General features: G+C 53.8%; 1 protein-coding gene across 11 annotated transcripts in view; it reads right to left on the bottom strand.

Moving 5' to 3' along the window:
* Positions 1–14,250, bottom strand: part of FGFR2 (fibroblast growth factor receptor 2) — a 98,586-nt gene extending 84,336 nt beyond the window's left edge. For 5 of the 11 annotated variants that reach the window (XM_037059617.1, XM_037059619.1, XM_037059624.1 and 2 more), the window contains exons 1-2: positions 13,806–14,249; positions 9,561–9,840 (exon numbers count right to left, since the gene is read on the bottom strand). In XM_037059617.1, coding sequence (XP_036915512.1) covers positions 9,561–9,723 — 163 coding nt within the window. In that variant the 5' untranslated portion in view covers positions 9,724–9,840; positions 13,806–14,249. Of the gene's footprint in view, positions 1–9,560; positions 9,841–13,805 lie in introns of all 11 variants that reach the window. The other 6 variants (XM_037059618.1, XM_037059620.1, XM_037059621.1 and 3 more) reach the window with 2 other exon arrangements.
* Between the last annotated feature and the right edge of the window lie 707 nt (positions 14,251–14,957).

The raw sequence follows: 14,957 nt of genomic DNA, 5'->3' as shown, positions 1-14,957 counted from the left end.
ATGACCTCTCGGAGAGGTGTCCCTGCGTTGAGGGCAGGCAGAGGAGGCACCTTCCCAGCAGGCTCTGCCCCGAAGGGCCCAGAAAGGCAGGTAGAAGCCACAGGGATCACCATTCTTCTGGTGATTTGCAGAGAAAAGGAAAATTCCTCACCCCCCACCCCCACCCCAGGGGGGAATCCTGAGCCAGGGGACTGAAACCATCTTAATTCAGGAAGTTTCAAATTAAGACAGGGGCCCCCTGGGCTAACCTTTCTCCCCTGCCCTAGGCCCCCTTTTCGCAAAGAGGCAAAAGCTCCAAAGAGGTAAAAGCACAGAGAAACAAACAAACTTGGAAGGGCCCCTGGCTCTCAGTGGGGTCCCTTTCAAAACCAGCCTGAGAGGCATCTGACCTGAGAGGGTCCTCCAGACTCCCAAGCATCTCGGTTAGCTTCCCGTGGACTGGGCATACCTGGCCACTCTGAGCCCAGGACTGGGCACCCTCCTCTCTCTCCAGAGAGAGGAAGGTCCCCAGGAAGGCCTCCAAGAGGTGAGCTGAACCGCTACCCAGCCCAGGTCTACCCGGGTCCCCTGGCCACCCTGCCCTCAGGCCACCTCTCTGGCCTGGAAAGAAACTGCTGCCCCAGGAAAGAGCCCGTTAAGGAGCAGGGTGACAGGACACTGCAAGTGTGGGCAGCCCGTGACCACCTGCTCTGTTGGCATACCTGTAAGGGCAGACGCCTCTCAGTAACAAGTTGACAGCAGACTGCGGTGACATTTCCCAGACTGCGCACAGGGGCAGCCTGAGAGGCTTGCCTGGCTGGTGCTGACTAGGGGGCCGATGCAGCGCAGTGAGTTTGCTGAAGTATTCAGGCGGGTGCCCACCTCCTTGAAGACCAGCCCCCTGGGAGCACCCATAAAAATTTTTAACATGGTGCAGACCCCCCACCCACCCAAGGCTGGCCTGGCCTGGCCTACTTCTTCAGGCTTCTCTGATGCCCCTGCCTCCCCTCCAGCCCACTGGCCTCCTTGGGGTTCCCAGAACCCCTGTGAGACATGCCATGTTCTTCCTCCATAGCACCTTCGCCTGGGATTGGAACTGGCCCTCGTGTCCGCAGCTATGACATGTGCCTGTGTCCCCCACTCAAGAGGACTGAGACTGTTCTTGCCTCGCCGCTCTATCCCCACAGGACTGGCCCAAAGGAGGGTCTCAAAAACCTCCCCTGGGGGCACAAACTCAAAGAAGCCACAGGAGTCATCCTGTGGTCTGAACAGCACGCTGTACCCAAGACCGCGTGGTGCCTGCCCCACTCCGGGAAAGCTGACGCCGCACCAGGACTGCAAGGTTCAGAGGGAAAGCTGCCCTGTCCCCTTCCAGCCAAACGCTCTACAACGTCCCTAAACGCCAACCCCCCCTTCGGACGCTGGTGACCCCTGGGTGTCTTCACTCACCATGCCAGTGATCTGGGGCAAAATCCATGGACTCAACCAGCTCCCTCCCCCTCTGCAGCTAGTTAGAACCACTCAGTGTTTAGGGTTTTTTTTTTTAAACCACCGAACTGAACTTTGTTTGCATTAAAAATGGGCTCTTCTCCCCCAGGGACGGCCTTCCCCACCGAGGCTGGAGGAAGTGTGAGTGTTGCCCCCTCTGCCCTGTCATTTTTGGAATTTTCTTTCCCTTCCTTTTGCTTGCCCAGTCTCTGACACCAGAAAGGCCAGGCGCGCACTTGTCATCCCTGTGGCTCCAGGCTGCAGGAGCCCCAGGGCACGTGTGTGTGTGTGTGTGTGTGTGTGTGTGTGCAGGTGGGCGTGGGCCTGAGCCCAACCCAAATCAGAACCCCTGAGGGAAAAAGCTTGACTCGGAATCAAAGGAACAATCAAAAAGGCTAAACTTTAGGGGGACCCAGGGCAAAGCTCCAGAAGCAACCAGAACAAGGAAAAAGTGGGGGTGAACCCGCCTGTGTTCTGCAGAGGTGGCTTGTGGGCCACCATCCAGAGACCTGGCCAGCCCTCCTGTCCTGAGCCCGCCATGTGGCTGAGCCGGGGTCACCACCAGGGCCTCCGAGCAGTCTGCCTCCGTCTCCGGGGCAGCGAGAGGGCTGGCTTCTCACCGGTCAGCAGCACACGGCCGGAGCCTTCTAGAAGAACCACAAAGTGGCAATAACTGGACTGCTTTGATTGCCTGTGATGTTTCTTCAAACATCTTTAGGGGAGCAGGGTGGCTGTGCTCGGAGGGAGGAGGATGGGAATGACAGATTTAGGAAAGAGGGCCACGAAAGACCCTCCTGCTCAGGAAAGAGGAGTCAAATGGGAAACTTTTGTTGCACCAATAAATTCACCCAAAGGCCCGGGCCCACACTCACTAACCATGGGGACTCCAAGGAGCCATGTCATCCCCAAGAGCCTCAGTGAACTCGTCAATAAAATAGGACTCGAAATCCCTGTGGTCGGCTGGAATATTAAAATTAGAGATGATACACGGCAAAGTACCTAACACAGCATCTGACACACGAACACATCGTGTGTTCGCTGTGGATGACGCGCACCCACGGCTTTTGTGCACATTATACACGGGATTATTATGCCCATTCTTATACCCAGGGTATGTAATCATTGGGCCCATCTGTAAGGCACATCCTTATTTTTTCCCTCCAAAATTTGGGCAAAAAAATGAGCATGATACACAGCCAAATACGGTTACAAACAGTAAAGCGAGTTACCATTGCCATCAGCTTCATCCTCCCAAGAAACCCCCAAGGGGTACAGCATCTAAATGATTGCGCGGCCCCTCCCCCAAGCACTGTGGGTCCTAGAATAACTTCCTTGGCCTTCCTTCCATGCAGACTGGAGGCCCAGTTCTCTGTGCACCTGGGAACGGCCAGCAGGCTGACCAGGGGAAGTCAGCCCAGGCAAAAACAGCAGGGATGACCGCAGCATGCCATGGGACACCCCTCACCGGTCACCACCAAAGCGGAGAACGCTAGGCCCACCTCACTCCCAACAATCCCAGGCCTCATGAGAGCCCGCTGGAAGCCTCCAACAGAAAACTCTTCCCTTGCCAAAATACACTGATCCTCAAGAAGGATGTGTCCCACTACTACTGGATAGCTGCAATGGACTTTCTTCAACAGGGGAGGGAAGGGGGCAGAAATGTCACCCCCGAACCCCTGCACTGTGTGGACTGCGAACAGCAAGATGACCACACTTAGGAAGGCCAGGCTTGCAAACGCCCACGATGATAACAAGGGCTGAACACGTCCGGGGGCCTAGAGCTTCTTTTTATTTTAATTCATGTAAATGTAGATTTATCTTTGCACACTATAGGGCAAGCACCTTTGAAAGGCTGGTTTTAATTCCTGTATCAGGTTTGTACCTTGATAAGGAAAGGGGGTCGGGGAGAGCGGAAGTGAGCACTTACAGAGCACCCTCCACAGGCCAGCGCTTTACCTGCTGTTTGCATTCAGCCATTATACTCCCCCTTCAAGACGGGTGTATTATCAGCCCCGTGTCCAATAAAGAAAGGGAGGCTCAGAGAGGTTATCTAACTTGTCCAAGGTCACAGCACCAGGAGAGAGGGGAGAGATGCAAACGCAACCGGCCCAGCGCCAAAGGCCAAGTTCCTTCTGTGAGTGCCTGAACCCAAACTGCACATCACATGCCACTCAAAATGACTGTATTCATTTATATATATATATATATTTTTTTTAAGCTTCAGATGCAGAATTTAGGTTAATTTTATAAGGGGTTCTTGGTCTTTTAAAGAGTTGAGTAATTTTGAATTTGAAACATTTATACCATTAGGCTATATATTCCAGTTCTCTCTTTCAAGGCAAGGTGTTGTATACATCATACCAATAAATACACCCATTGTTGCCATTCTCGAATCTGTCAGTATTTTCCCTTGTAGGCTATCTTCTGACCCCCTCACAAAACGGGCTCACTGTAACCCCAAATCCTATACATTACTGCACAGTATTTGGACGTGACTTGGGACTTGCCATTCTTCGGCTGGAAAACAAGGGGTTAAATAAAGGAAAGCGTGAGCCGCAGCTTGGCGCCCTGGTGCAGTCAAGTCCAAACCAATCTGAAGTTTCGAATGTTCACTTCACAGGAAGTGGCACAAGTCCAGAGCGGGGCGCGGTCACAACCCAACATGGGAAAGTGCCGTCCTGGGGCAACTTTCCCCGAAGCAAAATTACTGAAAACCGACAGTGTGCCCATTTCACTGGACAGGGGCTCTTCCAGGACGGCCGGGGTCTGTCCCAAGGATCAACCATCCTTGTGCATGAATACAGAAAGGGTGACATCCTGACGTTAACGTCAGTGGAGGCCAGCGGAAGCCTGCAAACAGCACATGCCCCTGGTGTGGTTACCGCTTTAGATTTCCGATCATGCCCTAAAAAAGTGACTTTTGTTCATTTCAGATGGAGGCACCTCCGGGACAGGCTGGCCATCATCGGGAAGAGCCCAGCAGCTCGCCCGAACAAACTTCTTTCAAGAACTCGACCCCTGGCTCCCTTCCCTACCTCTTCCTCACATTCCCTCAGCCACCAAGGCCAGCGCTTCACCTGGCTGGGCCACGCCATGCTTACCTGGGTAGGCAGGACAAAGTGGCCAGTCTGTGGAGACTCTAAGGCCGCCAGCAAGCCTAAGGCTTCCTATGAAGATAAAACGTCTTCCCCCAAATGGAACAAGAATTATTATACATAGCTTTGAAAACTCAAGTTCAAGAGCCCCTGTTCAGGTCAAAGCTGAGTCCTTAGGGCTTTGCTCATCTTGGATACAATGATCAGAAACCCATGTTCTTGTCTAAGGCCAAACTTTCAGCCCTTTATACATCAGGCTTGACATTCAGCCCTATATAGCCTTCAACACCATCATCATCAGTTAAAAGGAACTACACTGAGAAGGCAAGACAGGGAGAAGGAGGCGGGTTAGGGTGTGACAACCCAGGTAGCAACATCACGCTTTTCAGTGCCTGGAAGGCTGGGAGGGCAGAGCCATGGGTGCATCCCACCTGGATGTAGCCAAAGTATAAAAACAACGCCAAACCTAAGGCCGAAGTCATCCTCCAAGGAGAAGAGGAATAATAAAGACCACGGACATTGACGCACAGCCACACAGAGCCCACCGGGTCACGGCCACCTGTAGGACAGTCGAAAGCCTTTTCAAAAACACAATTGCTTCACTGCTTACCAAGGTAAGTCCCCTTGCTAAGAACCCAACCAGGACTGTGCGACGTGGCACACCAGCGGCGTCTCCTACTTAGTCTGACACACGGGCACGCCACGGCCTATTTCCTTCCCTTCCCTTTAAAGGCTACACTCTGATAAAAGGGGGTGGTAGCCCTTTAACAACTGCCCCAGGGTAAGTAAACACCCACACAGACTGCGCTCTGGAGGGCTGCTAGATACGTTTTATTGAGAACGTGAACATTAAACAAAACTTGTCTTGTTTCAACACCACCTCGGTTATTTCGTGACCATGCAATTAATTACTCATTAAGCCTAATACTGAAAACATCTCAGATTGGATGGTGGTGGTTACTGGAATCCTCACCCTTCACTGGGTGGGGAAAAACTGGGGAAGTCTTCAGGTATGGCCGTGGGGGGGGGGGCGGGGGGGAGGGCTGGTGGGGGAGGAGGTGCTCAATGCTTGAAGGGGTTAAAAACAAACAGACCCAGCACGGAATTCAGGTCGGAGGGAGCCAGGACAGAAAGTATACACATACTGGTTCCCCGGGCTTGCCAATTTTTTGCTCTAGAAGTAATATTAAACACAGCTCTTTGTCCGTGAATTGTGAAATACTTTATATACTAATAAAGAATGTGTACCTCATTGTGTGTGTAACTGTGTAAGCCTGCATTTGGTTTAATTGACCAAGAATAAGCCCTTGTTCCTAAGCTAACTATCCAGTTACAGTCAGCTCTTAAACATTAACACTCACACTGAGGAACAAAGATGCAGATAACACAAAACAGAAGATTATTTTAAGTCACTCACTCTTGGTATGTGGATATATTCTTTTTTCTTTTCTTTTAACTTGCAATTAAATGCGTATGGCTGATGTTAGGGCATTTACAATACTCATACAGAGGACATAAACCACACTGAAATAATCTGACTTGTGGGGGGGGGACTCCGCGTACACCCCTCACTCAACCTCTCGGCTGTTAAACTTTGGACCAACTCAGGTTGGTCCAGGACAGCATCCCCTCATAGAAGCTTGCAAAAAAAAAAAAAAAAACCTGGTTAAAAACAACAACAACATGCAAAGGACTTGCTTCCCAGGTTGTTGCTTTTCAGAATCACACTCTGTGAAGGGTGGGGAAAGTAATTAAGGGTTTGGGGTTGGAAAAGCCCTTTTATTTTGGCTCCTACTGGGCTGGTGTAAACAAAGATGTCATTAATGTCAACAGTGCCTTAATTAACCCGGAGTAGGTGGCAAAGTCAGGAAGAACGGGAAAGTAAGAGTTGCCTCCTCCCCAGGGTAATCAAGCTTGACTGTCCTTTAAATAATTAGACTGTTAATCAACGGGAACAGTACTTGGCCTTGTGGACTACCCTACACTGCCTCAATAACTGAGTTTTCGCCCTCCAGCTGGTCCCCTACAGTGAATGACCAATTGAAAATATCCATTTTTAATTTGGAGTATTAACAATTAAAATCTTCTAGAGACCGTTTTCTTCAGACAGTTGAGTAGCCCAATCCTACTGTTACCCTTTCAGAAAGTGTCCAGAAGACAGATGACATGATATGATGATACGTGACATGATATGACTACGATACGAAGCCACGCTGACTAGGACAGGGCTCATCATAGGAAGGCAGGGCTCGGGCTCCTTCCGGGAACTCAGTCACTGTCTTCTCCGGACACATTGTTCTCTGGTCCAGCCCAATAGGTATTATCTAAACCCAGCTTCCAGATTAACAAACCACCAAGTCTCCCAAGACGAGGCCTTGTGCAGTGCAAGGTCAAGGTTCAAGGTATTGTTGACCAAAGCTACTGTTACAGTACCAAGGAAGGCACAAATGGACGGGGTATCAGTGTCCCCCCTTCTTCCCCCACTGTCCCCCAGACTCAGCATGACCACAGCCTAAACTGGAAGGACCTCTGGCAGCCTGCTTCCAGTTGTTCCTCACTCTTTACTCATTAAAACTGATTTCCTTCCTAATCACCTCTGACACCAAAGCACAACTCCTGCGATTGAAGAACTTGAAAAACTCGTCTCGGGGCTCCTGTGGGCTGTTGCCAATCTGGGCTAGCAGACCAGCCAAGTGCAGACCCTGTAGGAAGCAAACACGGCCTCCTGGACCCAGGGAGGGCCTCCTTTATCACGCAGCAACTCGAGTTGTGGCCGCAGACAGGGAGCTCCCTAGGGAAAATGATGAAAACGTGTCCCCAAGGGCTTACTGGATACCTGGCCCTGGGCTCACTGCTCTTTCCACCCCAGCGACCTCTTGAGGAAGGTAGTCAGATGGCTTCTGCCTGTACCACCCATAAATGGACCCTAAAGATCACCTGATCAAACCCTCAGGTAACAGAGAGAGAAACTGAGGTCCAGGAGTTTGTATGCTTTTCCAAAGCCACCTCTTTGCAGGGTTTATTCCCACAAAACCTTTTCTTCTTTTTTTTAACTTCTCCAACCCTGATGCGAATGTCATAGAACCTGTGAACCTGGGAAAATGCACGGAGGAACATCTGCAAAAAATTACCTACAATTTCAGGGAACTCATGGGCCTTTCCAACCCCCGAGGCATCCTCGGGTCCCAGGTAGGGAAGACCTGCTGTCAACCGTACGTTGCTGGACACAAAGAACCGTCCCTGCCCACCGTTTCTCCCCTCTCTGCCTCCCCCCCTTCTTCCTGCATGCACACGTACCCTTTAAACTCTCTTCAATAATTAAATACGATAAAAGCAGTCCTTCAGGACCATTTTACACTTCCCGTTGAAATCCACTCCCAATAATGCTGCCCTAAAAGTCTAAATGAGAAATGACAGTTCTTTCCTAACCCCGGCCGCTGCTGGGCTCGTGCTGTTGGAGACCCGGTGCAGCGGCCTCCCTGTGCACCGAGACGCGCTCAAGGGAAAGCCAGCAATTAGGGAAACATCCATTTTAATTATCAGCGAAATTAAAGAAGTGCAGGCACAACGTTCAGAAACCGGGAACCTCTCAAGCCCTTGGAAAATGCATCACTGCTGCTGATCGCATCCGTGCCTGTGTCACAGCAAATGTCACGAGGAGACAGTCCCGTGGGTGTCGCAACAGCGCCTCGGCCACCACCTCTTACCAGATCCACTTCCTGGAGACGCAGAAGCCGCTGAGATGTCACCACACCCGTCCGTCACAAAGCCTCCCTGCCTCCGTGCTGGAGGAAGGGAGCTGGTCTCCCTCGCGATCACTTGACCACTTCGGGCAGTTAAGTGCCTCCGTGTTCGGAAAAGGATCTGTCCTATCCTTCCACAGGATTCAGGACGGGCTCGCGGGGCGGGGGCGGGGCTCACTCAGGACCCTCACCTGCCGCAGCCACGGGCTCTCTCGTCCTCTTCCAGCTTACCTCCCAGGGTGCGCTCCCAGAACAGCTGGGCTGACCCCAGAGCACTGAGGACTACGGGCGGGCGCCCGGGACGAGGCAGGCACCAGGTGGGCTCTCAGCGCTCAGGTTCATTAAGTGGCGATGAGTGCTGAGATCTGCCGTTTTAGTCTCGGATTACCACTCGAAAAATAACTCAGCTACCGATATTCTCTGCTGATGACAGATTTCCACACTGCACCGAGCAGAGGCTCGGCTACCGTCGGCATGAAAGGACCTGGGAGAGAGGGTCCCATCTCCCCGGCTGAATGATTCGGCCTCAATCTGTGCTCACTGCTGCCCTTAGGCCTTCCAAATTAAATTCCCAGCTCGGATCCACCCAACGCGTGCCCTGCTGGATCAGGAAGTTCTCGCAGGTGTGGGAGACACCCAGGCACGCTTGCTGTTATATTTACCTAAAATAGAATTTGCCGCTCTATGACGTATTGCTTAAGTGTGATGAATCACAAGGCCCCCTCGAAAGAAAAAAACACCTAACACATCAAGTATCTCTGGGCTGAACTTCAAAAGCTTGTTTTTGTCCGGAAGACAATGAAATGAAAACGTCGGCACTTCAGATGTTGGCCATGTCCCTCAGTGGCTCCTCCGGTTGGGAATAGCAATTTTTCACGTCACAAGCAAGGCTCTTCCTTCGGTGAGGTCCCTACCACACCGCAGGGCGCTCCAGCTGGCCCTGCTCACACCCATGCCCTCCTCGGCACTGGAGAAAGGCGAACTGCTGGCCTCCCTCTCCCAGCACAGAGAAATGCGCACCCCGAGGAAACACCAAACTCAACCCTCTGCCTGCAGTCTGACATCAATAACCTCCTCTCCTAACTTCTGACATGGGGGGCGGGGGGAGCAACCCCTCTCCCACGCTCTGAGAAGACTCATTTGCAATGCGAGGGCAGCCGATTCTAAACCAGGCCTTGACCTAACTAAGTGCCACTTCCCCCAGACAAATCCCAAAACCAACATGGTACTTGCAGAGTGACATTAAATAACTTACCTTCCGGCTCTAATGTGGTATCCTTAACTAAACTGGAGGGCCGGGCCAGGGACAACGTTGCCATGGTGACCACAACCAGGCAGACGAAGCGGCCCCAGCTGACCATGGTTACGGTGCCAATGCCCCGTCCTCTTCCATATCTCCATGTGGACGTTAATCCCATCTGCACACTTCCCCTGCAAGCATGGACTGCCAGCAACGCCTTCAGCCTGTGGTGGGCTCAGGGACCACGGTGCTGCCGCTGCCGCTGATGGTCTGGCTGCGGCTTCTGCTGCAGCCTCTAGAGGAAAGAGATGCGGCGAGTCAGTGCGAGCCTCCCCAATGCCCGTTCATCAAACCCAAGTGGGCTCAAACCGGCTCCTCCGTTATCTGCGAATGCCTTCCCTCCGCACCTCCGAGGCCCAGGCGTTTCCCCCACGCAGGCCCACGGAACGTGGGAGGCTCATCTTGGTAAAAGCATACTGTTTAGGAATAGAGGTAGGAAGCAAAGCGAAGCTACAGGACAGAGGACACAAGACACAGATCCATGCGGCCCCGTCAGTTAGGCAGAGTGTCCTCTCCCCTCTCCCACATGGCCTTCGCAGCCCTCCGAAAGCAGGAGCCACGTGACCTTAGCTTCGAGGGCAACTAGAGAAGCAAGTTAACAATGCTCAGGTTGGCATAACCAGCCTCATTAACTTCTCTTAGGCCGAGTGGCTTTAGAAGGATAAACCCCGGGGTGGGGAGGCTGCTTACAGACTTATTTCTGCGGGGCTGGAGCTGAGGAGAGTACGCCACCCGCCCTGGAGTACAAAAAGAAAGGAGGACAGCAAAATATAAAGAATCCCAGGAAAGCTACCAGAAATTCCCACCAGTTTACACTTGTCAAGATTCATTTTCAAACGCAGAAACAGTCTGCAGTCTTTCACCAAGCGGCCACTTATGGGGAATGCACTGAACTGCAGTGCATTGAAAGGAACTGATCTAAACAGAGATTTGAAGCCTGAAACCCCCTTCCACTGTGACGGATGGCAGCCCGGGCCCAGTGTCTTCAACCTACACAGAGCGGGTTAAAAACGCAACCTAGACGAGCTCTGACAAATAAGGCGGGGAGTTATTAATGAGGATGCTATGCAAATGGCTGTCGGAGTACGCGATTGGGCCCGAGACTTACAATAGGCTGACCTATTGGCTAAAATCTCAGAGTAGAAATTTTACAAGGGGGCGCTCAACGTCCTAGCCTTCTGTTCACCCATGCAATCCAAAGGCAAAGAGAATTTTCCAAGCTTAAAATATTCAAAGAACTTTTACATTTGTTCAGTATCAGTTACTCAGGGTAGAGCCGAAACGCACAGACTTTAGCAAATTTGATGAAAACAATTGGGTTCTGGGAACGCTGTGAATGAACCACATTTTATAAGACTGGCGGGGGGGGGGGGGGGNGGGGGGGGGAATGAGACCTTTAATATGAAAACCTCCTAAACCCGTGCTTTTTGCAAGCCAGCTTGATGTTTTGAATTATGACAGAGGATTTCGACACTGCCCGAGCCTCCCCAAAGCTTCGTAAGAGAAACCACTGCTTTTAGCCACAACTAGAGGTTAAAATGGGTGAGGAGGAAGAGGGTGCCGCACCATTTCCAGGGGGAAAAGAACCCTCTGCTTCAAATCCAGCACACGGGAGATGGTGCGCTTCCCAGCAAAAGTGTCTGTGTGTGTGTGTGTCCGTGCCCTGTGTTTTCAGACAGCTGGGGTGTTTTGTTTTCCTCCCAACTTTTCTTTCCTCTTAAAAGTTAAAAGCCTCAAAAGATCATTCCGCATCTATTTCTACACACATGTGGGAGGTAAGTACACAAACGTTCTCATTGATTTACTGAGCATTTCCAGAATGCATGGGAATTTTCTGCCCCTGACAACTACACCCCCGATCTGAACTCCTAGCAGATTTCAGCCCAGGCAGCTGCCCCAGCCCTGACCCACCCACCAGTCCCGGCCCCGAGGAGCCCTCTCTGCTCTCAGCAGATGAAGGTGGACAGCGGCCTGGGCTCCACCTCAAGCCATTCATTCATCCCATCAGACTGCACCAGAAACTGGAATTACAGCCATTTCCAGGTCCAGGCCCCACGGCAGGCCCCTCTCCAAACCTCCGGAAGGCGGAGGCCTAAGGTGGCAGGTCTGCACGACTCCTCACTGGAGTGGACGAAAGCACGGAAGGACCTCCTAGATGGGATAATTAGGTCCCGGGGCTCAGTGTTGGGAACACAGGCCCAGCATGCCGCTGGCGGCCACAATCCCGGCTTCCTGCCTTCAATACCATAATCCTTCCTGGAGTCTGCGCCTCAGTGAAAGCCCCAGCGTGTTTATTTTTCCCCTTGAAAGGGAACTCTCTTCTCAGCCCGGCCGTGGGAGGAGTTGTCATCCTCCCAGTGATGGATGGCTCTTCATGACCACCCGCTCCCCTGGTCCACGTTCACCTCGGCACAAGGCTGCCCCCGGAGGCAGGCAAAGTGGCAATGGAAAGAGCCTGAGTGGGCAGTGGTCCCCATGCCGGGTCCATCCTGGGCTCCTCAATGTACCGGAGCATTCCCAAAGTCCCCCACCGCTCCCAAAAGGCAAGCCGACACAGTGCCCGCCTTCATCAGCTTCCAGCTCTAAGCAGGTATCTGTCTGTCCACTGGAACACTTGCCCATGCAGAGCTCTCCTGCGCTTTGTTCTTGGTAGATCCCACACCAGGAAAGTCAGCAGTGCGATGGGGTCCGGAACGGGGTAGGCGCCCAGGTCCCCCCAGGGCACACATCTATCTCATGGCTCAAGGCCTCCCTGGGGCTGCCCTTCTCCCCAGGGCTGAGCAGGAGAGGGAGCAATCAAGGGGTCTAATGGGCGGGGGGGGGGGGGGGGGGGTTCCCAACCAGATGGNAAGGGGTCTAATGGGCAGGGGGGGGGGGGTCCTCAACAGACTGAAATCTCAAGAAATACACATATAAAATAGAGGCGCACCCAGAACTGCAGTCAGCCCTCTGCTAACGCAGGCAAGCCCATGCGAACTGGCCGCAGCTCTTCACCACCACCAACTCGGTTTCATTGTAGCATTTCTTTCATTTGTTTGCCTGGAATATCCTGTTTTTCCCTCCTTCTCTGGGCGCTAAAGAGCTCAAAGAAATCTGCATTTTAATTGACATTCCAGGGAAAGGGAGAGGGGCGCCTGATTGCTTTTCTATTCAACTAAACAGGCTTTTCAGATGAAAATGAGTCGAAGGGAGAGGAAGATTTACAGGGATTTGGGACCAAGGGGACAATAGGGTTTTAAATGTTGGTAGCGTTGCACACCAAACGCAGAATGGGTGCCCCGAGTATGAAAGCAGGTTTGCCTTTAAGGGCAGGTTTCATTGAATCGCGCAAGAAGAAGGAAGGCCCGGAGAAGAGTTTGCAAGGGAGCGGGCTGCGAGGGGACCGTGTAGCCTCGTAGCCCCCGCGCCGGACCCCTTCATCCAGCCCTCGGGATGGGAGAGTCCCTGCCTGCGTCTCGCGGGGCCCTCGGCGGATTCCCCAGCGCAGCCCGGTCGCTGAAAGAATGAGCGTGCAAGTTACAACTCGCCTGCGCTTTCGACATCTCTGAGCGGCAGCAGGCAGCGAACTCGAAAAAGTCGGTCCAGTTCGCCCCCTAGCCCCAGGCGCGCTGCGGGCGCGGGGCGCTCGGCACTGAAGTCGTGGAGCCGAAGCAGCCCCCGCCTGCAAAGGTGCCACCCCGAGAGCATCGCCAACGGTACGGCGATGTCGCCCGCCCAACTCCAGTGATTCCCTCCAGAAGAAATATTCCCCGCCTGGGCCTAGATGGGACAGGGCGGGCGTTTCCCGGGCGCTGGAGTAAGGGGCCCCAAAGATGCCCTTCTGAGCCCCAGACCTGCGGGTCTGTGCCACCAGGGAGGGAGCCCTGCCGCTCATCCGAGGGCTCTGGGGTCGGAGGACCGCGCCCGGCCGGCGGGGCTGAGCCCGCGGGAGTTTGACAGGGAGGGGGGAACCAAGGCAGGGGCAAATGTCAGCATCTGGACGGGGGTGGTAGGGGTAGAACTTCCCAAAACCCAGCGGTCAGCACGCACCCAGCTTCCCCCATCATTCATGCAGCTAAAGAGGGAAGGACAGGGAGCAGCTTCCAGTGCCAGTCCCCCGAGCCTTCGGCTCGGGAGACGCTGCACCCGGCGTCCCGGGCGTCCACTGCGCTCAGTCTCCCCTCTGGCGGGACTCTCCGAGGCACCCGGTACGGCGATTACCTTGAATGGCAACGCTCCTCGGCGATCGGTTCTGCCCCTGCGCCCGGCGTGGGTCACAATAGAGCCAGCGACAAGCTCCGGGCAAACTCCAAAAAGGAAAAAGTGGTTCTGGGGTCCTCGCCGGCGCCGAGACTCCGAGGCTTCACGAGAGCCCCAGGCTGCGGAGGAGAGCGGGCATGACGCCCGCGGGCTGCCCACGGATTTGAGGAGCGAGAAGAAGAAAGGACTCAGGCTTGGCTTTTCCTCCACCAAACTTTGCTCGCAACTTGCGAACGCTCAGAGCGCGCAGGAAAGCCGCGGCCTCGGGGCGCCCGGGCCCCGCCAGCCTGGAGAGAAGTCGCCGCGCGCAGACCTCGCGGCTCCCCAGCTTTGTGGCTGCCGCGCGCGCTCGCTCGCTCGCTGGCTCGCTCCGCACCCGCCGCCCGCCCGCTCGCTCGCTCGGCTCTCCGCCGCGCTCTGTGCCGCGCTCTCCGCCGCCGCCTCGCCAGCGCCGCTGCAGCCGCCGCCGCCCCCTCTCGGCGGGTCACGCCCCCGCTGAAACTCGAGCCGTTTCCTGGACCGCGGCGCCCGCTCTGCCAATCAGCGCCGCGCGCCCCGCCGCTCCGATTTGCGCGGCTCCAGATGCCGGAGAGCCGCCGGGGACTTCTGCGCGGAGGACTAGGGGTTGGGCCACGTTCGGGACGAGAGATGCGGCAGCATCCTCCGTGAGTCAGGCCTGGTCCCTTCCCGTCCCTTGGCAGTTCCACTGACCCACGGTTTGCCGATGACTGCGTTTCTGACTTGTTTAATCTCAAGTCAGAAACCAAATGACAGAATGTGTGCCCTAACCCCAAAGAGACTTTAAAATACCTCCACACAGTATCGGAGGGAGAAATTTAATACAACTGAAACTTGGAGAGGAGAGGACATTCACTTTTCTGTCCTTCAAAACAATAGCTATGAGAAAAGAAACGAATATTTATGGAGGTCCCCCTCCGGGTAGGACACGCTGAATAGGATATTCTTGTTCATCAGTACAACCACCCGGCGGAGTGATGATTTCAGTTTCTGGTGAGGAAACTGAGGGTGGGAGATGGTAAGCAATTTGTCCGGGGCCACACAGCTGATTATTGGCAGAGCCTGACTTTGCATAGGACTCTGTCAGAAAAAGTC

The sequence above is a fragment of the Sturnira hondurensis genome, unplaced genomic scaffold (genome assembly GCF_014824575.4).
Source record: "Sturnira hondurensis isolate 20B ecotype Veracruz unplaced genomic scaffold, ASM1482457v3 Scaffold0011253, whole genome shotgun sequence".
NCBI classification, from domain to species: domain Eukaryota; kingdom Metazoa; phylum Chordata; class Mammalia; order Chiroptera; family Phyllostomidae; genus Sturnira; species Sturnira hondurensis.
Note: the sequence above shows the minus strand (reverse complement) of the source record. Positions and strands in the feature narration are given on the sequence as shown.